At 32.6% G+C, this 27,564-nt stretch overlaps 2 protein-coding genes across 2 annotated transcripts in view; both read left to right on the top strand.

Annotated features, from left to right (window-relative positions):
* Positions 1 to 12,828, top strand: part of LOC113397818 (protein yellow) — a 32,927-nt gene extending 20,099 nt beyond the window's left edge. Inside the window, exons 2-3 of the mRNA XM_026636336.2 lie at positions 7,762 to 8,031; positions 11,631 to 12,828. Coding sequence (XP_026492121.2) covers positions 7,767 to 8,031; positions 11,631 to 12,730 — 1,365 coding nt within the window. The 5' untranslated portion in view covers positions 7,762 to 7,766 and the 3' untranslated portion in view covers positions 12,731 to 12,828. The remainder of the gene's footprint in view (positions 1 to 7,761; positions 8,032 to 11,630) is intronic.
* Positions 12,829 to 15,745: 2,917 nt separating this feature from the next.
* On the top strand, positions 15,746 to 26,414 carry LOC113397820 (degenerin-like protein asic-1). The gene is made up of 10 exons (XM_026636338.2): positions 15,746 to 15,769; positions 16,966 to 17,076; positions 17,386 to 17,517; positions 19,942 to 20,089; positions 20,295 to 20,501; positions 21,168 to 21,316; positions 21,522 to 21,649; positions 22,089 to 22,242; positions 22,526 to 22,621; positions 26,233 to 26,414. Exons 1-10 carry the CDS (start codon positions 15,746 to 15,748, stop codon positions 26,410 to 26,412), a joined length of 1,329 nt encoding a protein of 442 aa, XP_026492123.2. The 3' UTR covers positions 26,413 to 26,414.
* The last annotated feature ends 1,150 nt before the right edge of the window (positions 26,415 to 27,564 follow it).

Genomic DNA, 27,564 nt, shown 5'->3' with positions numbered 1-27,564 from the left:
TAAAAATAGCTGTGGAGTTTCATACTCTATTTCAACCATAATATGAGAAAAGTCAAATAAACAACATTTGACAGCAAATTGACGCGATATCATTGGTCGAGAGCTTGATTAATCTATGATGTTTACTATGGATTTGCGAAAAATGGCGTTTGAAAGTCGACGAAACTGTTATCGGAATTTTGGAAGTTAAATTAAAGTGGTAATAAGCAGTTAAGTGTAATAGTGTTGCATTATAAATAAAGATACAGTAATCATAAACTCTTAGTAGTGCACAAATCGCATGAAATAAGTAAACTTAAGGTTTGTTTATCTTTTTTCCTACTCCCATTGGAATAGGCTCTACAGAAACGGATGCCGTGTCCCGTAATTAAAATAAGATTATTACGATAAAATAATATTAAGCTTAATTTATTTACTTCTTCATGTAGGATTCGTAGTGTTTTAGTTGGCTGGTCAGAAATTAGTCACGAGTCGCTGCGCAGATATTATGATGATTAAGTATACTGCACATGTGTACAGACGCAAGTGCACTCTCTTATATGAAATAACGTATGCATAGAGTCAAACTTTTCACATTTCTATTTATATTTGACGTAAACTTGTGACGTAAATTCATTTTTGTTCAATTGAATTAAATTCATAGTTTAATGGATTTTAGTTGGGCCGACAGGGCACAGATTATTTCGCTAATGTCACGTAGGATGGAGAAGCCACGGAAACATTTTTGTTACTTAATTAAATTGATAATTTATTTTGTCGTTATAGTTGTTAAACGTCACGTAAAACACACAAAACGTAAGTTACACAATAATAAACAGGTACAACATTTGGGGTTTGTAGAAGAATATTCTTGGTGGTAGGTCGCCCGTCTGGGTACCATCCACTCATCAAATATTCTATCGCCAATCAGCAGTACCCAGTATTGTTGTGTTCCGGTTTGAAGGGATGAGTGAGCCAGTGCAACGACAGGCACATAACATCTTCCCAAGATTGATGGCACATTGGCGATGTAAGGAATGGTTAATATTTCTTACAGCGTTATTGTCTATGTCTCTCTACCAATCTATGTCATAAAAAAGCAGGATTTATAGAAACTTCTCTTACAAATGATGTACATATAAAAACTATATATGTATGTGTGTGTATGTGTGTTGTGTGATAATGAATTGTTAATTACCCTATCAGCTTCTTCGCTTCCACTCGCTTTGTTCTAAATATTATTCATGAATAGGTTAAGTGTACAATTAAATAGTTATAAAAATTATGACGTTTTCAAAACAATGGGTCTTGTGGTGGATCGTGTTATGAGTGTATTCCTTCAGTTACGATGATAACAAGGGCTTAATATGATACACAGACAGACTGCAGTCATTATACATTATTATAAGCATACATTTATCTGCTGTGCGTGGCTCTGATGTTTATATTAATTACTAGATGAAGCAAAGCCGGGTTGGCTTTGCTAGGGTAAAATAAATAAAACTAAACAAATACGGTTTATCATTTACTTTTCATATAATATATAAGTTTTATCGAAATTATTATTTAGAACATATTTTCTGAATGCACCCGTAAACGTTAAAAATGGCCGCCCGTTGAACTGTCATGTCATTGAATTTCATAGTATTGTCATAATCGAAATACTTCTATTATACGAATTTTGCGGATATATGTTATCGACTCAAAAATCATAATTTAACGATCTTTGTGGTTTTGTTTTTATCGGGTAGACCTGAACGAAATTATTAATATAGATAACTAAACTCCCTATAGGTCATATTTTTTTTATAACAGTTACGAAGATTATGTTGTTTTTTAAAGGAAGCATCTTAATAGCTCGTTGGTCGAGTGGCTACCTTTTAAGACTGCAGATCTAGCCGTACTGTGTTTAAATTTTGGATCGGATTGCTTTACGTTGTCAATTTCTCATTAACAGCCCAATAATCTACTGCACAGTTGGTAGTCCCCCCTGAGAATGGACGGTCGACGAGGATTAAATCAGTCAGGGGGACATCATCGTCTAGTTCAAAATGCCGACCAGAAGCCGCCACTTGCAACTAAGCTATATATTTATTTATTTAAAAGTTTATTGCAAACACACAAAATATATATTGTAGAGATGGCGTGCTTAATACTAAAAGCATATTAAATCAAGTACTTCCATACACATCTCTAATATTTTCTAAGAAATGCTGAAGTCTACGGTATTGGTAATTCAATCCTCTGTACCTTAATAAAATAAAAGGTTATAGTCGGCTGTAAAACGACAACCATTGATGCATTTAAAATGTATGTATGTATGTTTGTGTGTCGTAACTCATAACATAACTTCGCGGTTGACAGCGCATTAGAATGCTAGGCACGACGTTTCGAATGATACTAGTGCTACGTACAAATGGCATAACTTTTATGGTATTTCTTAGTAAAATAAAAATAATTTATTCTTTTATAATAAAATGATTTTTTATTTTATTTAGTCTTTATCTTTAGTAGAATAATATAGTTTTATTCATTTTATATTTAATACAAGACATTAAACTCGGGTAAAACTGCGAGTCGTAATTACTATATAATAACATTATATTAATTTATAAATATATTAAAATATAAAGAGCGAACTTTAGTCCGAATTCTTTCATGTTCGAATACGAATTTCTACCAGCGTCCTTTGTGGTCATTTTATTTCGGTTCCTTTGAAATAAGTTCCTAGTTGTTATACATTTTTGGAGAGCTAAGAAAACGGTTATGTTTTTAAAATAATCTGCAGGACAAGTTTAATAACGTCTTTTTTTGTTTTTAAGGCATTTTTGTGGAAAAAAAGTATAAAATATATTGAAATAATATCTTTTTCCGTCTCACATTTTTAAATTTAGACCGATAATTATTGTTTTAATATTGACAAATAACCAATGTTTATTCGTTTTTATAAATCAGAAGAAAAAAATAGATTATATCGATACTATTTTTTAAATATATTTTTGTAGTTTTAAGCATATTTGACTTATTTTGAACTAAAACTAAAAAACGTCATAACTCATAAATGGTTCACTTTTGCATAATGCATATGGGGGTTAAAATTATCGCAATTAATCACCCCTATTACCTCCTAACGGGAATACGTCGAATTACCAAAAACGCTGTATATATACCCGTGGGAAAAATATAATACGCAACATTTCGGTTTCCATTTACTTTCAAAGATACTTCATCATTACCCCTCTAAAGGTAAACTGTCAATCAACAACTTTGTAAGTCGGTTTAAATGAACCAATATATCTATATGTGCCGTATTTTCTCTCGTTAGTCTATTTAAAACTAGATATCACGTGACATTGTTATCACTTAATAAGCACAAATTCTTCACGTCTAATCATTTTTTTATGGCAAAGGTTGACGAGCAAACGTGCCACCTGTTGGTCACCAATGTCCGTAAACATTGGCGCCGTATGAAATTTTACCCATTTCTTTCATAACCAATGCGCCACCAACTTTTGGAACAGAGATGTAACGTCTCTTGTATCTGTAGTTGGGCTGGCTCGCTTACCAAACCGAAACACAGCAATACCAAGTATTGCTGCTGTATGATGAGTGAGTGATATCTATCTGTTTAAAAAATTTGGAGGGCTTAGTAATGCCTCTGAAAACTGAGCAAAAATGTATAAATCCTCTAACAGAAAATACAGCAGGTTTTGGGGTAGGTTTTAGGTGGTTGTCGTCATGAAGAGGTGACTGATGTTACGTCATCTCTCTCTGTTACCTGTCATTCTATGCAATGGACTGATCATCGCAGATCGGGGGAAATTCTACTAAAACATACGTTCCCAAATCTAATCCGCGCCAACTTTGCCTATTTTACAAAAAAAATACCTCAGATCGTAACCGAGGACTAATTCTACTTATTTATATCGGTTACGATACAATACCGATTATATTCTGATCTAACTTTGGCCGAACCACAACTGAAGGGTGAGTGAGCCAGTAACTACAGGTACAAGGGACGTAATGAATTAGTTCCCAAGGTTGCTGGCGCATTAGAAATGTAAGGATAGAATAAAATTTCTTACAGCGTCAATGTCTATAGTTAGTGGTGGACCACATACCATCAGGTGGCCCATTTGCACGTCCGCCTACTTGATAAAAAAAGAATAGTTTCAAATATTAAGTTAATTTTTGGTCGTCGGTTAGCTTTGACTCTGTTTATTAATATTATTATTTTAAATAAGTAAATATAATGTATTTGGTTCCCACGATTAGCGTTTCTAATAAGTCTTGATATGTTAATTGCAAATGGACGAAGTGATCTTTATCTCAAGTCACAAGTGCCGATCATATGACTTTTTGCAGTCGACAGTATAAGTCAATTCATACTTATTGATGGTAAGTTTCCATTTATCTCTTCTTAAAGCATTTTATATTTTTTATGGAAATTCATACTACTGGCGGATTATTTGTTAACGAACCGTGTCGAGAATGATTATTATTATAGGTTTTTTTAGTATGTGAGAACTTAGCCGCATACAATGGGAGCAGTTTCTAAGATTTCCTTGTAAGAGGGTTTATAATGATTTTACAAAGACCGAATTTGGACGAATAATTAAAAATTTAAAACGTCTTCGATACACTTCGTTTCTTGAAGCAGTATTTATATTACACAACGGATTTTGATGCGGTTGTTTTTAATAGATAGATTGATTCAAGAGGAAGGTGTATATGTACAATACATGCACAATATAGAAGAGAAACACTGATTATTTAAGAGGAAGAGATGACTGAACTCTACGAGATAGATCAAAATAATGTACTACAGTATTGTAAACCTTAAAAAGGTCTTTAAAAAAGTCCGAGATGGTTGTATGTCTATCTCTTAGGGATACTTTTTTACGCGAATTAATGGCTTATTTTCGAAGCGATTTTAAGTAATACAGCATTAATTCTCATCCAATTAAGTACCTTAAATACACTATGAATTTAAAATAGATCAATATGGCACTTTACAGTATTTAATTTAAACTAATATTTTCGAAGATATTACAGATTTAAAACGCATGGACATAGCGGTTTGTATTGTCTAATGACTGAAAAACTGTGAAAGTTGTAAGACATTCTGTAGTATGTTTAGTATCAGCATTGTACCTGTGCGAAGCCGGGGCGGGTCGCTAATATGCTCTATATCAGTAACTGATTATAACTTTATATTTTATTTAATTCTGACAATTTCTATTATTCTACAAAACAGGACGATTCAAACGTGCTTATAAGAACGTAGGTATTTGAATAAATAATGTTTTTGTTCTCTTCTTTTAGGTACAGGCCATTATGTTTGTAGGCTTTGCTTTTAAATGAGTCAACTGCAGATAGATATATGAGTCATATTGACGGACACTTAGTAACTTAATTTTAGTTATAAACCAAACAAATATTCATCAAGAACGCTAATGAAAAATAAAATAACCTGAATTAAATTCAATAAAACTATACAATCCAAACGATTCTCCTGTCTCATTTTACCCAGGAGACTAGACACTTTTACCTGAGTCTTTTGACAAAACATTTTAAAGCTTTAGTTTGCTCAGTAATTTCGATTGTAATAATATTTAGTTCTACATAATACGTAACATTTGTTTGTTTGTACGTTCAACGCTCTCTGCAAAACGCGGAAGTAGTCGGGAGCCGCGCAGAGCGTGGGAAAGGATTTCATAAATATAAATCTACTAACTGTTCACTGTGTACCCGTTTCTTTTGTATTTTATCGCATTTGATTGGTTAATGAAGTTAAATTTGTTAAATACCGCTATTATCATTGGCCGTTAGAATAAATCATGGAATCGCAAATGCCGAGTTCTATAGTATCTCTGACGCGTACTTCAGATCTAATTAAAAAATTGTACGTACGTATTTTTTGGTTACTATTTTTTTTCGTCCCTTTCATATTTTTGACAGTTTATTTAAGCACATAAATAGTCAAAAACTTTTTTTATTTTAGTAAAAACAAATAATTTATTCCATAGATATATTTTTGTACATACCCGCCATAATTGCCGCCATTAAAAAATCACAGATAAAAAAAATTATAATAAAATGAGTCTATTAACCAAATCAAAATTTGATATATACCTATAAACAATTTATAAATCTATAAACATTTATTTATAAATAATTACTGTTCGAAAATATAACATTAAGAGATTATTATCAATTGCTTTCAAGTATAGTCAATATTGTTCGATAGAAAATCACTTTTTGATTATATTATTTGACTTCTAAGCTAACGTTAATGGAAATACTAGAACGGCCGATAACCATCTTTATTCTGCAGGTTAATGGTTGACGATCGCAAGGCGGTCACTAACAAACAACGTTGGTTTGTTATTTAATGTTCTAAATTTAAATAATGACTTTATTTAAATTAGGAATCATCGCTCAAATATATTTCTTGTCGAAAAGGTTACAATGTTGTTTCATCAATTACTAATACGAGTTTTACGAGAGCATTTAAACAAATTTACCACTATCACTTTCTGCCCTTGAAATTGAAATTTCCAAAAATCTTTTCTTAGAGAACGTGTACGTCAAGAATGGAGTAACTATGCTTAACTTCAAGTCAATCGGATCTATATATTTTCGGAAATCTCGTGATGAGCCATTTAGTGGCATTTGCGCTTATCCCATCGCGCTAATCCCGAAATAAATCATATATAACCTCAACCTCCTCTTAAATAAAACTATCAATAATTAAAACTAATATATTACTATTTCTATCAAACACGTACCAATGCTTGTTTTTCATTAAAACATAAACGACTCTTTAATTTGTTCGCATAATAACTTTTATTATAATAATACAAGTTAATAATTTAAGAAAAACAAGTAACCTTGAATCACAGCATGTTTCTTTTGATGTACTAAAGAAATTAACTGCAATTATTATGCAACACAATCAAGGATACATTTGTAACAATTGACCATTAGAATATTCATCAGTCTTACGTTAAAAGATGGCGGACTGATTACTAACTTTATTTTGTTATCATTAAACATGATTCTTGTGTTAATGTATTATTAAATTATAGAATATATCTACTTTGTATTCGCTCGTATTTTAAGATTTGATCGTTAGGTATTGTGTAGAAAAAGTAGAATATATAGCATCAATTTCGGTGCTCATCTGATAGAAAGTGACTACAACGGCCCGTGGACATGAACAACACCGGGGTGTTTGCAGGTGCTTTAGCCGTGCCAAAGCTACAAAGATATAGACTGAGTTGCTTTGACACTTATAATATTAGTACGTATGCCTTGTTTAACAAAAAAAAAAAAAACAGATAATAGGTTTTGTGGCGTGCCAGTCATTATTGGATATGCGTTCGGAAAAAAGCTGCTCTTTTAGATAAATAATGATGCGTCACGAATATAAATCATTTTTTAATTAATAATATTTTTAGTTACGTACCTTTGCTGTGCAATCAGGACCATTAAAAACATTTTTTTTTTGTAGTAAAATACTAACCCCTTTGTCTCTTAATATTTAAAGAAAATCTCAATTAAGATTTACGGCACACAAAACTAAACTATTATAATATTTAGTATATATTTATAAACTTATATTTTTTAATCGAATTTAATTATTTATCGAATTAAATATAGGTTTATTTAATTTATTGATCCAGCGTTGTTTGTCCATGATATGTGTCAAGTTAATCTATGATCTATGGTATAAAATGACTATTAAAACCATTAACACTATAACATATTTTGTTACAGTTAAAATGGGGGGTATAAAATACCTCGTGCTACTCCACCTGGTCTACATCAGTACCTGCATGGAACAGTTGGATATCATCTATGAATGGAAGCAGTTGGACTTTGAGTTCCAAACCCCAGAGGCTCGGCAGCAGGCAATAGATAGCGGGACATTCATACCAGAGAACAACATGCCTATGGGTCTAGAGATCTATGGTGACAAGTTGTTCATCACCGTTCCTAGATGGAGGAAGGGAGTACCAGCGAGTTTGACTTACGTTAATTTAAAAGGTAAAATAAAATATATATATAACGAAGGGAACGTGGGAGAATGTGGGCGATCTTCGTCCATCGTATATTTTTCGTAAACGCGGCGAAGTCGGACGTATGTAGGTGGGCTATACCGTATAACCGTCAGCTGTCAACCACCCCAGTGTTGCCCACCGTCGTATCCGAATACGCCCAAATAAATTAGACTCCGACATATATATTATTACAAATAGAAAATGAAATAACATTTTTAAAAAATATTTTAATGGCGGCCAGACATTTTCCTTCTATGACAGACAATAGCTAGATATTCGGACAGCTAAGCGGATGGACGAGTACCGCCAACCGTCGTCCTTAAATATCCGGGCGCAGTGTTGATATTTGTTACTTTAATTTTCTTCTAATAATATATATAATTTATTAATAGCTTTGCCTATAATGTCTATATCAAAATTGTTATTACGATTTTGTATAAGTTCGTCTAGATAGGTACTTATCACATTTTCTACCGTCAAAAAACAATACCCGGTATTATTATTTTCTGGTTTGAAGGGTGAACGAACCATTGTAAAGGCACAATGCTCAATGGCATACCAACCTCTGGAACTAATATGTTAATGCTTATAGCTACACTGGTTAACAAATAATTCAAACTAGAACAGACAAAAACTAAATATTACTGTTTCGCAGTAGAATTAATGACTGTGTACCTAATGTTTGCACAAAGCCCTACAATCAAGACAACTTATCCGTTTGAATGGTACATTGTTTAAATATAAATAGTGAGTGGAATCTAACGTAAAGAACCGCCATTAAGGTATAACTTAAGTATTTTAAGTTATCGTGCTTAAGCATACCGTGCTTGTATTGTAATACTTCGACCCTGGATATAATAACAGTGCGAATAGGAAAAATTAAATTATGCGTGTCGCAACCGGCTAATCTAACATCGCAATGCAAGGCACTGATTGTTGAAAACTGTGTTGACATGAGGCTGGTTCAAAGATTTTTGCAGCTCGTAAACTTTTATAAAATATTTTATATACGAGGACTGTTGTAGGATATCCGGTTAAAACGAAGTTGCCTTGCTACATATTCAAAAAAAAAAAAACTTCGTATAAGTAGAAGTAAATATCAATGACAAAATTGTTATTAAAATTGCCGTTGGAATTAAAGCATCCTCAATAAGTAAAATTTTAAGTAGTATTCTATAAAGCTGTATACGATAGAAAGAGACAGAGAGAAAAGGAAAGAGAGGGTAAGGTCGCCTGGAGGGGACCTAAAGCTTTTTCTTTAGATAAGGATTTCTGCCAGTTCACTCTACTGTAAGCCGCGTAATAGAACTTCTTTCTAAATAAGTCATTATTATTTTAGTCGCTATTAGAGATGAATGTGCCTAAAATTCTACCACATGTGTATTGACCAACCAAATCTAAATAAAGCCTGCCCACGTCACCGTCTCATACAATGACCGCACGAACGTATTAGTTACAGAAACAACTAAAGTCCGTGATCATGGTTTGAGACGGTAATTTGTGGTAGGGCTTTATGCAAACCCGTCTGGGTAGGTATCACCGACTCATCAGATATTCTACCGCCAAACGGCAGTACTTAGTATTGTTGTGTTTCGGTTCGAAGTGTCAGTGAACCAATGTAACTGCAGGCCTACGGGACGTAACATCTTATCTTCCAAGGTTGGTGTTGCATTCGAGTGATTTGAGGAATTGTTAATATTTCGTACAGCACCAATGGCTAGTGGCTGTGGTGATAACTTACCACCAGCTATTTGTCCGCTGGTCCGTCAACCTAACTATTACATTAAAAAAGACTAGACTCCTTAACGTAAGTATACTTAGATCGTACATACTCTAAGTGCATTACATGATTAGGTACATATCTATTATTCATATATCTCATTTCGCTTGTCTTAAACTAACAATTATTACTTAATATTGTAAATGAAAGTTATACTGACAATCCACGCGCTACCAAACAGTCCACTGTATATATATTTAATAGTTTAGACATTAGAAGAAAAGGACTCAAAATTTCTGAGTCAAAAACCGGTCTGAATACCTTCATAATGACTGCGTTTCGAATAAGGGCGAACCGAAGGAATTAATACGGGGTCACCCCTAAGCTTTTTCCTTTTACAAAATGAAGTTTTGCAAATAATTTATAACGATATTCTGTTTTCTGAATTTCATATAAGGATAGCTAAGGGTATAAACGTAATTGTTGTTCTATCCTTTTTCGGTTCAGATAGTTAGACAGAGTTGGAGATAGTTTAAATTATCCTTTTTCGGTTGAGATGGTTAGACAGAGTTGGAGATAGTTTAAATGCAATTATAACACCTTAAATCTTAGCAGAACCGGCTGAAGTAATTCAAGGGTTATACAAGGACTCTATGATTTCAACAATTTTTTGGAAGTTACCGTCGCTTTCCCATCTATAGTCTATCTTGCTTGCTATAATTTTTATCTTGGAAAAAACCGCACGGAGTCGCGTATAAAAGCTACCGATGTATACATTTTGTATACATTAGGATAATTATTTATCCCTGCATTCTCTGAGAGTATTTTATGAATTTCATCTCTATTTACATTAGATTAGAGTTGAAATCCGTAAATGTATATATTTAGTTAGATGCAATATATAATTCGTCAGCTTAAACAAGCCTCGTTAAGAAAATGTCATGAATATGACAGTTTTCGAAGTTCTCTTTCAAATTTCGACACGACGATTGTCGTCTTTGATTTCTAATGAACTTGTTCAAACATCTGTCTTATATAATGCGTTATTGTCATAGTGATTGAGTCGGTACTTGAGGTTTATCGTTAAGTTAGCTTCCATGAAGAGGATGTTTTTTTTTTTATTAAAATTTTGACGATGTTATTGATCACTACAGTTTGCTACATTTGCTAAAAATTTTTTTATTAGCTTTTTTAATATAAGAATGACCAGATATAAAAAATGAATGTGAATTTCAGAAGAAAAAGTATCGATATATAATATTTATCTATGAAAACACGGGACTTTATTTGAGTTTACTGAACTGAACGCAAAAAGGGCCATCAAAAACGTTTCATAAACAAAAAAGTTAAACGCGAACACCAAATCTATATACATACGAGATATCTGAAACTACAGGTCATTTAAAAAGGAATTTCAAATTTAAAATTGAAATTACAGTTGTGATTGTATGGATTTTGTCCGTACGTAAGCGGAACGGATAGTTAGTTAGTATGTAGGTAACACATGAAGAGAGGAATGTCAGTTCCATAAGGAAACAAATAGTTTTTAATAGCCTTCATGTGAAGTACGTAATACGTAGTTACATACGACCCTTTGCATGTACACTATAGAATACAAATTCCGTATAAATCATAGGACGAGCATTACTTGTTATTTTCTTAGGAATGTACGACAACGTCTAGCGGAAATACTTGACGTGTCGTCTTCGCATACTTGAAATTTTCTCAGCTTTCGAATGTGGCTAGGCCATACATACATTCCGATATACAAAGAAACGGATATTTTAATAATATTCCGATAATCTACGATACGAATTTATAAGATACGAATGTATTTTAATATAAAATTGTTTATGTTTTTACAGATAATTCAACGAAATCACCAAAACTGATCCCGTATCCAAGCTGGGCAGCACATTCGATGGGATCTGACGGCAAACCAGAAATCGTATCCCCGTTTAGAATCCGAGCTGATAGATGTGACCGTCTCTGGGTCTTAGATAATGGAAAAATTGGTAACCTCGAAGCCAACACAACGAAGTTCCTACCATCCCTTATTATATATGATTTAAAAACCGACAACCTCCTCAGAAAATATGTCTTCCCAGAAGATCACGTGAAGGAAGATTCAGGATTCGCAAATATCGCTGTAGAAGATATGGACTGCGATAAAACATATGCATACGCTGGCGATGTAGGAAAACCAGGAATAGTCGTTTACTCATGGGAGAAGAACGAATCGTGGAGAATAACTCACCACTACTTCCACCCAGATCCATTGGCCTGTGACTTCAGTGTTAAGGGTCACAACTTCAGCTGGACTGATGCTATATTTGGTCTAGGCTTATCAGCCCCGAATGCAGACAACTTCAGCACACTCTACTTCCATCCGATGGCAAGTTACAATGAATTCGCTGTATCTACTGAATATTTAAGGAACCAATCCGTAGCTGACGCTAATTTCAACGCATTCAAAATGCTTGGAAGCAGAGGACCAAATGCCCAATCGAGCGCATCTTTCGTGGACCCAAAAACTGGAGTTCTATTCTATTCTCTCGTCAACCTAAACGCGGTAGCTTGCTGGAGGACCACGAACAAGGAATACTTGATGAAGAATCAAGGAAGGATATATATGGATGACGAGAAAATGATCTATCCGACGGACATTAAAGTAGATTACGATGAAAATCTTTGGGTGCTGTCTAATAGAATGCCCATTTGGATGTACAGTCACTTGGACCCGAACGAAGTAAATTTTAGAGTATTCTCAGCCCCTGTTCTGAACGCTATAAGTCATACTGCATGTGACGTGACACCGAGGTCAGACATATTGACCAAGTATGTTAACAAATTGAAAAATGTTACGAGCAAAATAGCTGCCAAAATTAATCCTAATTCAGGAGCTTCTAGTTTGCAATTCCCGTTGATCGGTTTGCTAAGTTCAATCTTACTTTTATCGGTTTGATTGATATAATTCTTAAATGTATACATTTTGTGTGATTTGATGTTTATGAGTGAATTATTAGAAAGGAACGATATATAATATTTAAACTGTATGACAAATCAAGACATAAAAAACTAATTAAATGAGTTAAACTATAAAATAGTTACAATATAATAAGATTTTTTTTTAATTTGTGATAACTATCGTTACTATAAAAAGGGATCAAAATTATCTTTGAACATTTTTGGTTATTAAAAGGCAAAGGCTATGTTTCATTGGGCTTTGTTATATGCTTCATATCAATATTTTATTGTAATAATTATTAATGTTTCTACTTTGAAACTTTTTAAGGTGCTAATTATAGATTATTGACGAACTTAAGCTTAAAACAATTTAAAAAAAAAAACACTTTCTTTATGGTACACGGTACAAAATAATAATACGTTACCCTTTATTTATTGTGATTGTACAGATCTATGTATTAAGTTAAAAATGTACTTACTTGACGTTAACTTCAAGTGATACAAAGTGACTTAGTGTATAAGTGTCATTATATATATATATTTTGTAAATAATTTCGTAAATAGATTAAATGCTTAAAGCTTTATTTGATTTCTTTCATTGAATGAACCTCTCTTAGGTAAGAGCAAAATAGTTTCTTATGATGGCTTTATATATGTATTATATTATTTATATTGTATTTATACCACAGATATAGACTCGGCTAGATACCGCATTTTTATTAGATAGTGAAAAAACCGAACTGACTCATATTATTATACCTACGATGACGTCACTCCCGACACGCTTAAACATCTTAAAATTAATATAGCAATTTGAGCAACATAATTACTTATCAATGGTTGGTAATACGTACATTGATTTGATTTATTACCCTATAAGATTTCTTACAGTTTAGACGACACAAACACACACAAACTTTGATAACGCTTGATCGGGCTTGCAGTATGCGTATTCCAAATCTGTGATTGGGACAATAAAATAAGGAAAATTATTACGATTTGACACATAATGAATCTCTAATATATATTATGTCTATGAATAAAAGACAAATTAAGAGTTACTTTTTTATTAAGATATTAAATTATCTATTAAAATTAATATATTGTCTTATTTAAGCAGCACTTTCGAATAGTCATGTGCTTAAATATTCACTTTAATACTGTTGACACTCGTATCTGAGACGAAAAAGTGCTTAAACCAAATTAAGCATTATATTATTTCCTTCGTAAACTAATATCAAAAACCGCTATTATGTCTTTTCGTGTTTAAAACAAATGAATGTGAAAAGCAGACAATCTTGGTTTCAAAATAATATCGAATGTAATGTTATCACTTCAGAATGTAGATGGCGTGAAGATCGGTAGTTATTTTTCTTCTCAAAATAAATGAGTCATGTATAAAATTTAATTTATATATGTATACCTACTCTATAAATCAGTGAATACTTACTCAACCCTTTTTAAAATCTGTATCGTTTTGTTTCGATTAATTACTTTTTTTACCATCAATTTTAAATTTATTAATCGAAAAAGTTAAAAAGAACCGAAATTTAACTAAGAACGTAATATATATACATATATATTATGTTTTTTTTTTCGGACCGTTTTTGAAACGTTTATTTGAAATGTATTACAATATTATTTACGATTTCAAGTGCGAAATGGTATCAATGAGAAACGGAACGTGACATAAAAATTATGTCTAGTAACACTGACTATCCGCAGATGAATTAAGTTATAAAATTATTTGTAATTCCAATACTGAAATATTTCTAACTCTGAATTAAATGTTCAAAATGGTAAAAGTTCTTATATTTAGTTTTATAGCACTTGCATTAAAAATGTTTGCTTAACACGACCGGTAGATGGCAATTTAGGCAATATATAACGCTTCATCTTCTAATAAATATCTACATCTGATGATAGATGGCGTTGTAAGGTATTATGTATGAAATTAAGCGAACTCAACAAGTCGATTGGAAAATCACAGACAATGTCGTTACGACATACCGTGGAATGCTAAATATTAAAAATAACTCTAAAGTCTTGTTTAAATTCATATTATATTTCCCAGCTTTTATATCTAATTTTTTAAATATACCTAATTAGGCCAATTTCACACAACTAAAATAACATAGATTAGGCTTTATCAATTACATTTATGTAGGATACTAGATTTTGGTACGGTTTGGTGATAGGGCTTTGTATAAGCACTCCGCCTCCGTCGCCACTACCACCGACACCGACACCGACACCGACTAGCATTGTAGTATTAAAGGGTGAATAAGCCAGTGTAACTATAGGTACAAGATAAAATCTTAATTCCCGTGATTGGTAGCTTATTGGCAATAAAAGGAAAAAAATGTAAAAAGAAAAATTAATAATCACTATAAAATCTCTAAATAGTTACGTTGTTTTATTTTATATTGTTAAATTTGTATCTCCACAGAGATGGCACGGACCCTTTGGTGTTCTTCATTTTAGTATGCTTGCATAATTTTAATCCCAGGCAGCATCACAATTTAAATTTGAGGATTAATTATTATTTGTTTATGTTTTTTTTGAGTATATACCATCTAGATTACTAATATATATATATTAAATATGTTACTATTGAATGTCAGAATTGTTAGGAAACCTGCAAGTTTCTTATTAAATTCTGTCACATTGGCATCCACCATGCGAGGCATTTAGCGTTGTGAAACCGGCTTCAAAACTAGAGAAAAGTCCACCCTATCAGGAGGGCCTTTACAACATGTTATTTGATATTTGTAAAAAAGTCATTCTCTTCTAATACTCAACGTGTTATATATTATAATAAAGCCCTAATTGAGTTAGTTTTATCACCTATTCACCGAATATCGGTTGTTTTATGGTCAATATAGTCATAAATATTGATAAGCAGGTGACAATGCCGAAATAATATTCCTCGTGAAACTTTTGTCAGTGCGAAGTGACTTTTGACTCGGTGATGGCGAAAAATAGAATCGTAATTTAGAATATATTTAGAAAAATGTCTGTCAAGGTCGAAGAGACGGTACGGTATTTTTTTATCTCTCAAACTAATATTAGATACGAATTGATTTACTCGTGTATTGGAATACTAATTAACATTTTCATTATAATTGACGATTTATTTTCATCTATGTATAACAAGCAAAGACAAATTAGTTACTGATTTCTGCATTTGTTTGGTAACAATGGAAGAGCTTTAGAATATTCAATAAAAAAATGAAAAAAGATGAAAATATGATGATGGTAGGAACACTAGTATATATATATATTATGATATAGATTGGATGACGAGCAAATGGGTCACCGGATGGTAAGCGGTCACCACCTCCTGGTAGATTATTTGTAATTTAGTATTTTGTTGATAACTATAAATCTATTAGATATAGACAACATTACGACATATTTATGTATTGAATATCGACGTAGGTATAAATATATATTTCTTTATCGCTAGTAGACTTAGATCAACATACGGTAGTAACTGATAAGTGCTAGACTGCTTAGTATGATTATGTTATGTAGAACGAATTTCAGCCATGGCGACTAACTTCAAAGCTTAGCCAACTCCACGCAAGACCTGCACTCTGTATTCACTCCGTTAACAACAATCAGATACTTATGGAGAGATAAATCAAGGGCTGAACGTATGGTCTTTCGTTTTCCTCAGAGCGAGTGTGTAACATACCTATTACCCGATTCTGAGCTGTTAAGAATGCACACAGAAATTCTTAACTAATATATCCAATAATTTTGATCAGTCCGATGCGACTGCAGGGGTATTTTATTTTTTCCGGCTGGAAAAACCCTCTTACACGTTTCGTGAAGCGAGGCTGTGTATAGGACTCACCAGTGCCAAGAACGCCTGGTCGACCCAGCTCAACGGAATATCCATTAAAAAACCAGCGGTACCCACTCCGTCTAACGAGGGATGACGGGGTCGCTTTCGCATGCAACCGTGATATCTGCAAGGGGTATTAGCTAGCCGTAAGATGAACAAAACTGTTTTAGTTTAGTATTACGTTTCTGGTATTTACGTGGTTATATTTTTACATAAAATAACAACACTGACAATACGATTCTTGTGTTCTGCAAGAAATAGAATGTATTGTTATTTCAAGACTATATTAACTGCACTTAGAATTTAGGATATTTGACAGACCTCTTCTAAAAATGTATAAAATACATTTTTGCCTTTTTAATAATAAATTTTCATTCAAGGTCGATAACCAACCGCTGGATCTAAAGCAGAAGTGCATTAATTGTTTTAGAGGCCCAAATACATTAAGGACTGTAGTTACCTTGATCTGTGTGGCAGTCGTCGTACAACAGGTAAGATTAATAGATTGGAGGCATTTCTGGAGATTTAAGCAAAGTATCATTAGTTCTGGAGCTAGGGCAGCAAAATTCTAGCGTCGCCAAAATGATAAAGATTCAAATTCAAGGCGATGGTGTTTTCCATTAACTTTCCACAAGCTCAGAATAAAGAGATACCGGAGATAGAAATCTTTAGAAGACTTTGTGGGTTTAATGAATGATATGTCCAGTGTCTCGATAGCTTGGTTCGAATCGATTATATACGACGTCAGTGTCAAACACCAGTATGTATGATATATGTATATATTCCATTTCTTTTTCAAGATTACAATATGCAGTCTAAAGTTGCATAATCGTCCCATAACGACGTACACGCATTTTGATTTTAATCAGACAATCACATACCCAAGCGTCACCTTCTGCAGAGAGCCGCCTTACAAACATGACAAATTATCGGTGAGTTTTTGTTTTTGTTAATAATATTCATAGCATCTAAATTCCAAAGCTGATAAATGGAGTGTACAAATAAATTTTCTAAAACTTGGAGACATTTCAACGGGACCTATATAAGGTACTTCTTCTCAAATCCATAAGTTAAGAGCGTAGTTTGTAAGCGTGGGAATTAATTTTAGAACACACACATAGGTACTTTCCAATAATACAGATGCATTGTGCAGTGTATCGTACGCATCCCCGGAGATAATTAGTTGCTTGTTTTCGGTGCAACGAATAAATTAAATTTTCATTGCGCGTTCATAACGTAGGATTTATAAAAATACATTTAATTACGAGTAATGTATTAGCTGTAAGGTTGTCACTCGCAAACGCAATTATAAATTATTTGTTAGCATAGGGTGCGGTCAGAGTGCATTAAGATGCCAAATATTCATTATGATTTTTATTGTTTCAACTGCTTTCGTCTAACTAAATAATAATAATTATTTTCTTGATATTTTAAGGTTGGTAGATATACCGAATTAAATTAAAGTAGACACATTAAATAATCACTTCTTAAATTTTATAAATATAAATAACGAAGTTAAATATAATTTTTTTCAATACTCTATTTTTAAGTAAAATATTCGAAAAAAATATTTTAAATCAACTTCTCGTCCATTTCGGTACAAATACTATTTTTCATAGTGAGCAATTCGGTTTTACAAGAGGTCGCTCGACAACTGATGCGAGAATAGCACTTCTTAAACATATTTACGATGCTTGACAAAAATCACAGAATGCTATTGGAGTATTCTGTGATTTGTCTAAAGCATTTGATTGTGTAGAACACGAGACGCTTCTTTATAAGCTCAAATACTACGGTATTAAAGGTAAAGCTCTTGATCTCATTGCTTCATATTTAAGTCAAAGAGTCCAGCAAGTTTTCATTAATGGCATTAAGTTTTCTGGATCTACGTTATAAATGAGTGTTCCACAAGGATCAATTTTGGGTCCCTTTCTATTTCTAGTATATATAAATGATCTTCCTTTCTATGTTAAAGGTATTTGTGATATAATGTTGTTTGCTGACGATACTTCACTGATTTTTAAGGTAGACAGGAAAAAACTGACTATGACGATGTGAACGGTGCATTATCACAGATACACGATTGGTTTACAGTAAATAATTTAGTTTGAATACTCAAAAAACAAAATGTGTAGTTTTTACCCTACCAAATTTTAGAAAGCAAAATTATAATATATCTATAAATAGTGGCCGTCTTGATGTAGCCAATACTACGGTTTTTTTTTTATAGCATTGGATTCCAAACTTCAGTGGAGTCCTCATTTATCGTCCCTGACAGGAAGACTCAGCTCCGCAACATAAAAATTAACAATTGTGTCCCACGACACTCGCGCCCCACCCTTATGCTAACTTGTCTATGTGTGCGTAGACGTTTTGCGAAATTATAAGAGTCGGCTCGAAATAAAAATTGACGTGCTCTCACCTTGGGCTCTGGGGAGGGACTGAAAATTTATTGACAGCGATGTCGAATAATAAGTCAAAACCGTCAAATTATTTTCTCCATACTAAAATGTATGGACGACGAATGCCAAAAAGTAAGCAATATTTAAATAAAAATTACTATAATATTATGTGATATAATAGAAATTTAACACGGTGAACTTATTATTTACACTTTTGTGTCCCCATTTAACCAAAAATACATGTATAAACTAGCAGCTAAATAGCTTAAAAAACGCTAATAGAAAAGGTCGATTTCAGTGTTTGGAGTGATGTTGACGATGAATTTACTGAGTTATTAATACAAATTTTATAAATATCACGCGGTGAAACTTGAGATCTATCTATTAAGATACTGAATGTCTTTTTTCATCCATAATCAATGCTCCAGTTTTAAGATATTTCGAAAATAGTAAGCGCTATTTAGGCGTTCCGCAAGGACTGTCCTCTTAATAGCATAATTTACGATTATTGGGATATAATTGTAATAATAAAATAGGCTATGCTACTGTAGTCTGCAGTGTATGTATGAGAAGAGTCACATAGCCAGAATCTTATGGCGTGTGATGTCAAAACTATGATTCAGGAGTGAAATAAAGATTGCATGTTCAAAAAAATTGTTTATTTCTATAGTTAATACTAGCTCACTGAAATACAACCTAAATCCACTCATCAGATATTCTACCGCCAAACAGCAGTACTCAACATTTTTGTGTTCCGGTTTAAAGGGCGAGTGAGCCAGTGTAACTACAGGCACAAGGGACATAACATCTTTGGCGCTATTGTCTGTGGGCGATGGTGACTCCTTACCACTAGGTGGCCCATTTGCTTGTCCGCCAACTGATGTAGTCAAAAAATATATTAGAATATAAGAGGAGTATGTTTATAATATATTTAATATCAAATAAATATTTAAGGATTATGGACTCTACGCTCACCCACGACTCACTTCAACTTGGAGGAACTTCAATTTTTCTGGCATATCTCTAGACGAGCTATGGGAGGAAATAACATACGATGCTGACGATTTCTTCGTGCAGTACGGTTTGGATACACAAAGAGACAGTTAGTACATACACGTTAGGAATTTATCTACGCTGTAATTATTTGCTTTTTGTATTTATTCAAATAGAACACGTGCCCATTGGATTTTCAATAAGAGTAAGCGATCTCAACTCCTAGACCTTGGTAAAGTCGAAATACTTGGTAAATGTCATTGAATGTGACATATTTGCTTGTGTTTTTGTACTAATTTAATTAATTATTGTAGATGTTAAATTAACCCCAGTAATGGGCTTCATAACTGGCCGTTGTTACACCGTATCACCAAAGGTGTTAGACATTAAAGTCAGTACAACTCTGAAAAATGGCTACTCGATAACCTTGCAGCATTTCGCCTCAGATCTGGAGGATCCTATTAGCATTCTCCCACCAGGATATCACGTGCACGTACACTATCTCAGAGAACCATTTACAGGTAAGTGACGCTTAACTGGTAACGAGGTTCTACCAGGAAATCTTATTTTTCATGTTGTTCGGTGGATTGGTTAGTAAACCACTATGGTAAGTGGTCATCATTGTCATATATATTGATACTAAATAATATTCATCAGTTCTCATTATCCCTACCTTGGAAACAACGATGTTATGTCCCTATGCCTATTGCTACACTCGCTCACTTATCCTTCACTGGAACACGTTATCTTAACTTCTTACATTGAACAAATATAGAGCTGATGGAGTTTAATAATTTTAATTTCACAGAAACACTAAATTTATTCCACCACGTATGGCCTCCAGCCATAATACTAGCAAACAGCATATAGCTGGCATTTATACGTCCAGTAATATGTTGCAAAGAACATTCGTAAACTCCCGGTTTCCCGCTGGCTTCTCGTAGTCCATTTTTAATTGGTTATTCGATGCATCGTTGAATAAGTCACTTGTTGTGAATGAATTTATATCGAATGTGTTTAATATTACACGTGTGTTTTTATAATTGTCTTCTGCCTGTATTTTATTTATTGTATTATTGAAACATTGTCGTTGTTCTAAAGAAGAGGTAATTAGACACATAATTTGGCATAGTCATAGCACCATGTAAAAAACGTACTAAAATTTGCTTTTACGGTTTTTCTTTTAGAAGTAGAAGTATACAACGGAGGTTTGGTGGATTATCTGTACGTGAACACAGGGGAGAAGGTTGATGTGAAGCTAAAGGTCGATGAGTACATTATGATCAGTGAAGTCCAGGATCCTTGTTCTAATGAAGATAATTATAGCGCCAATATGGTGAGTTCTTACTCACTCTCTCACAGCTGAATATCCGTCAACAGGACCTCGTCCGTTTAAGTTTTAGTCAGTTTTTTCTAAATTAATGGTAATTGATACCTTACCAAGATACAATACCTTACTAAATCATGATAAATTTCAACTCATTTCATTTCATTATTAATAATAATATAAATCTATATATCTATTTACCTAACCTTTTTAGTGTACAACTCAGCACGTGACCGATGTAGTAGCTGAGAGTGTGGGTTGCTCTGGACCGTGGATGCAAAGTGATCTACCGTATTGTAACAATTTTGAAGACATGAGAAATCTCATTTCGTCCTATGTTAGGTAAGATTATTTATACTTCAGTCGTCATAGGTGAAACCGAGATCTTTTAAACCTGATGATGTTTTGGATAAGTGACTTTTCTTTGGTGTCACTTTAAAAAAAGGCACAGGAAATAAAAAATTAAAGAAACTTACTTCAAAAGAAAATTTTAAATAATGTTCAAATAGTTTATGATTGCTAATGTTGTTTAACTAATTTATAGTTACTAAATACTTTATTGGTGGTATGAATCATAAATTCATTAATATATCTGAGGTTTTGGTCAAAAATAAAATAATATGTAATAAAATAATTTCTTGTGTTGTTTAATTTGGTGATGATTATTTTCCTTTCATTGTTGTTAAATCTCTTTTGGGAGCGTGATGTAATGATAAAACAAAATTATGTTCAACAAAGAGGTTTGTTTGTTCAGTGAATGTTTAAGTCCATTAAATTTTAGTACGTACCAAAACCACGAATACGAATCTTGTCCTCGATTCTGCCGGTCATATCTTTACAACGCATATGTAACGGACAGACAGAAGCACTATACATGGGATCCTCAAAATTTTGAATTGACAAATAATGTTGATCGATCGAATTTGCAGACACAGGTATTCCATTATTAAGTTTACTTCCTGTACAATTTTAAAACATTAATGAAAAAAAAATTTGAAAGATCCATCAAAATTCAATTTTTTTTAGAACCAAAAGAAGAAAAAAGTTTCTAGTAATATGTTCGATTTGATTGAATTTCCTTTTGGTTGTGGTAGTTTCCTACCTAATTTTTTAATATGACGTACATTTTTTCTCATTACAAGTTCATAAAATGTTAAATTGAATACATTGACAATGTTAGTCGTATTTTGCATTATTACATCCAAAAATAATTTTCAGATTTATATTCATTTCAACAACATGATGGTATCCGTGTATGAGGAGAGATTTAACTACGATTGGAATCTATTCCTATCAGATCTCGGCGGTAGTATTGTAAGTTGATCAATTATTTCACTTATTAATTTTCGTCACAAGTTTATGACGTCCTTATATCGTTATGGTTGCAGACAGTTGCGTAGCTAGGTGAGCCCTCACCCCCTCTTTAACTTATATTGCCCTTCAAACACAAATGAACAATGAACCACTGCAAAAGAGACGTACCTCTGTTGCTAACTAAATAGACACTGGTGTGCCATAAGGATGCGTATTAGGTCCTCTGCTATTCATAGCGTGTATCAATGATTTTCCAACCAAATTTTGCATCGGGAAGTGGTCGCTGTTTGAGTAATAAGACCGCCTATTATATTACTTTATTGTCTGTATAGTATTGAATTATTTATTGTGGTATACCTATCTGGTGACTGTTGATGCGTTTCGGCAATAGTTTAGAATCCAAATCATAGTAAAGATCATTATCAAATAATTATTAATTAATCGTTCTTTTATATGAACCTTTTCTGTCTTATTATTAATTAATAAAAGAATGAATGAAACATGCGATTCAGAGATGTACCAGTGTTCTTTATTTATTTAACAAATTTTGTGTACCATACATTACGGACAAGAAAAATTCGACACGCAAAACAGATGTTACTTATTTTCATCTCATTCATCTCGTAAATAAAATTGTTTTAACTGTTCAGTTGCATTTGTTTGCAAATAAATCTAACGTTAACATATTTATGTAAACTTTTTCCGTCTATATTTACATAGTCAGTGTTCTTTATACAGGTTTGCCAATTTATTATTTATTATTTTGGTTAGAAAGCAGATGAGCACATGAGTCAACGGATGGTAAGTCCATTTCCGCCCATAGAACTTGTAATACTCTGAATATAGTCAACTAGTAGTAGTACTTGAAGGTTTTAATTAAATCTTCATTGTTAATATACTGGCTCAGTCACTCATGTGTTTAATTTCATCATTCGATAGACAGTTATTTAACCCTCTACTAATTCTATAACAATTTTGAATTTCCATAACATTTCATAAAAGCTTTTATTAAAATATTTTCATATTACAAAGAAACTCTATGTATAGATAAGAATTGAGATACAATTACATTGAATGACGTATTTAAACCCGCACTGAGCGTATTTACGAGCCACCAAAAATGTACAACGTCAAACGATATATTACATTCGGACGCCATTGAAGCCGAGAATTATTTGAAATATACTCGATCTTCACTGCTCGTCTCTTATTCGTACAAATATTAAATATTTAGAAAAGTAAAGTTCCTTCCTGTAAATTAACTATTATTGGGCAAAATCTTGTTTAAGTTTTACTTGAACACATTTTAGAATAACTTTGAAGCTTCAAATTAAATTATATTGTATATTACTACTTGTATGGTATAGGATATGTATATAGAGGTTATTATATTGTATATAGAGGTACTTCCAATTAAATTATATCGTATGTAGAGGTATATAGTATATGAAAGTCGATAATAAATAGATATAATCATCCTCTTTTTTAAATATGGATTTGTGAGTTAGCAATGAGTTTATATATATTAAACGCATTGACGCAAAAGTTAAGAACCAAATAGAATACTGCAATTTATACTAACAGACTTTTTCATACCTAATTAAAAAAATATATTTAACCAATATACTTAAAACTTATACCAGAATATGTTGCGCGATTATATTTTCGTATATAATATCTTGTCTAGCCTTATTAAATATTGTAGTGTACAATAATGAGTATTTGTATTGTACTTTATTATTACATACTGCTGCATATAGCTGCGCTTTGCAGTTATCTGCTTTAAATTTAGTCTAATGACACAAGCTTTTTAAAATTCTTGCAAAATTATAAAAAAAGTTGGAAAAATTTAAAGCATAAGGTACAAATTATTAATCCAAATAATCTGTTATTATGTAAGAGGTTCTTTTATATACGTATGTATATTTATTGAATATTTAATTACGCCGGTAGCTGAGTGTGATACAGCAGTTGAATTCGCTCAAATATTTTGGCATTTCGCCAACATTTGTTAGACTTTGGGCATGGAAACGAACAGGTCGTTTTTCTAATGACTCATAGGATATTCGTCTATAGGCAAATTTACGGTAAACCATTAGTCTACGTCCAGATCAAGAACGCGTTCTATAAGTGATCTTATTCCTTGATATACAGAGGTCAAGTTAGCTTGATTTCGTGAATTATGTTTAGTATAGCTGAGCTTTACCTTCGTTTAATGAAATATAACGTGGCTGTTTAAATATAATTATTTTATTATACCGTTTTCATCTATTAAACCGATTTTTTATCAATTTCAACGAAGTTCTACTTGGTGGTAGGGCTTTGTACAAGCCCGTCTGGGTAGGTACCACCCAGATATTCTATCGCCAAACAACAGTACTCAGTATTGTTGTGTTCTGGTTTGAAGGGTGAGTTCTAAAGGCTCACTGATAAAGTGGTCCCCACCGCCCATAGACAATGGCGCTGTAAGAAATATTAACCATTCTTTACATCGCCAATGCACCACTAACCTTGGGAACTAAGATGTTATGTTCCTTGTGCCTGTAGTTACGCTGGCTCACGTACCGTTCAAACCGGAACTTAATAATACTTTGTCACGTCTCTACTGTGTCTGTGCTTACATCTTCTAAACTTCATAAAGATTATTTTTTTATAATAGTGGTGAAAAAAGAAGGAATTAGATTAATTATAATAATTATTATGATTATTTTATTGTAAATAATTAATTGCATGCTTTTAAAAACTATTTTTAAATACGACCAAGAAACAAAACTTCTCATGGGAATTTCTTTGTTGACAAGGCAGCGTTCTGTACGGGTTCACAAAATAATATTTATACAAGTTGACTGCAAACAGTCGTGTTGGATTAAATTGAATGTGAAATTACTGGTCTGGAATGTAGATTCTACAGAAAAGATTCTCTCACACTCAGTAGATTCTCTTTATCTAAGATGACATCTTTATCTCATGGCCAATGAAATTGCGTACAATAAATGTAATATATTGTAAATTAACGAATTGTATCATGTATTGTATATATTTAAGTACATAGAGAACAAATATTCCATCATTTTCATCAATATGAATTTTGAATGTGCCAGTGTAATAAAACAGCCAATAATTACGTTAGTTACAATTCAATATTTGTCTTGCAATTTAATTCATTTCACTTAAGAATTACATTTAAATTGCTAATATAACCTTCATAGATAAAACATTTTACTATAAAAAAGAGCTATGTGTATTTTTTTGTTAAATTATGCGTTAAATAATCGTGTTCTCAATTTGAAAATCTTTGGAAAATATTAACGAAGAAAAATGGCTGTCACGTCAGTTTAGTTACTTCTGATATCAAAGAATATAATATAATGTTACCACTTCTAAACAGTGTTATAGCCATGTTCTGTTGATTAGCCAGTGTAATTAAAGTCTTAAGGTTCATAACGTCTTAGGCAACGGAATTCAATTATTTATAGTTTCTACCATGCCAGTATCTACGGGACATGGTAACAATTACAATCAGGTTTCCCATTAGTACTTTTGCCTGTCTAAAATAAATTAAAAAAAAGAAAAGTCATTTACATTTTACAACACTAATAAAATTGTTCCAGGGTTTTCTTTTGGGTCTGTCGGTTATCGGGTTAATTGACATCATTGGTAATTTATGGATTGATCTGATACGACCTTCAGTTGTCAAGAGGAAGAAGGACACCAGTGTTCCAGCTTTTCAAACCAATGTAGCCACTATTACAAATAACGAAGAACTTAAAATAGATCAATGGAGACGTTGAGTTTTAAGGACGTAATTAATTTCAAATTTCAATTATATTATTTTGAGCATTCATTACCGTGTATTTTATTTTCAGTGTAAAACCTTCTAGTAAAATTACAAAAGATAGATGATTGAAAGTATCCTCGATCGACGACCAGTAATTAACTGAAATATTTTAATAAAAATCAAAGTTTTACAAACTTTAATTTAATTAGTGTGTGGGTTGAGCTGTCTTGAAACTGAATTTTAAGTCAATTCCACACAATCCATTGAGCTGAAATTTTCGGGTTCCAGATTTTGGCCAAAATAGGCCAAATTGGCCGTTTTCTAAACCGAATTTGCGATTGCCTTTCCTATTTGCTCGATTTCATTAAATTAAATGGTTCATTGAAGCATTATGCTGACGTTTGCACTTTTCACAACAGAAAACCTTTTCTGTGCCTTGTCGGCACAACTAAAAGCCATTAAAATAAGAATTGAATTGAAGATTACCTTAGATCTTGTAATATCTATGCTCTTGCTCAACTTTGGGTTAAGATTGAATTACTATATTATACTCAGCTGGTAACAACACAACGGTATAGTACTGACTCTTATTACGTCTAAAGAGGTCACATTCAAAAATATATTAAATAAAAACTCTTTTGACATCAGAAATTCAAATTAATTTATTTCAAAATATACACTATATATTCATAGCATGACTTCTCATTTGGAAGATTACTCACAGTATGTACTCCGCTTATGTAATTTGTATCGAATTGTTTGCTTTCCTAGATCAGTGGTGCATGCGAAATTTCGTTAATAGATTTATGTTTTTGCGTCAATGCTAGTTATTGCTATGTACTTGACTGCTACTTTTCTTGTTCTATTTAATCAATATATAGTTAGAACTACAGCAAATATAAAATAAAGAATATTATGTACTAGTTTTATCAACAGCATAATTTATTACTATAAACTTTAGTATGATCTATTGCTACTCAAAAAACTCTTGCAAATTACTCTAAACCTCCTGGTGCTCCTTCAGCATTTAGTTGGGTCTCACCATCTGCTCTAGGTTATAGAATTGTGCCAGCCCATGGTCTTCACTCTTCTGCTCCAACAGTCGGTCTTTCGAGATTGCTTCTTAAGTCTGCTAATATTGAAAGCTTTGTCTTTACCTCCTTTT

This window comes from Vanessa tameamea, chromosome 13 (genome assembly GCF_037043105.1).
Source record: "Vanessa tameamea isolate UH-Manoa-2023 chromosome 13, ilVanTame1 primary haplotype, whole genome shotgun sequence".
NCBI lineage: Eukaryota > Metazoa > Arthropoda > Insecta > Lepidoptera > Nymphalidae > Vanessa > Vanessa tameamea.
This window is presented reverse-complemented; position numbering and strand designations above follow the sequence as displayed.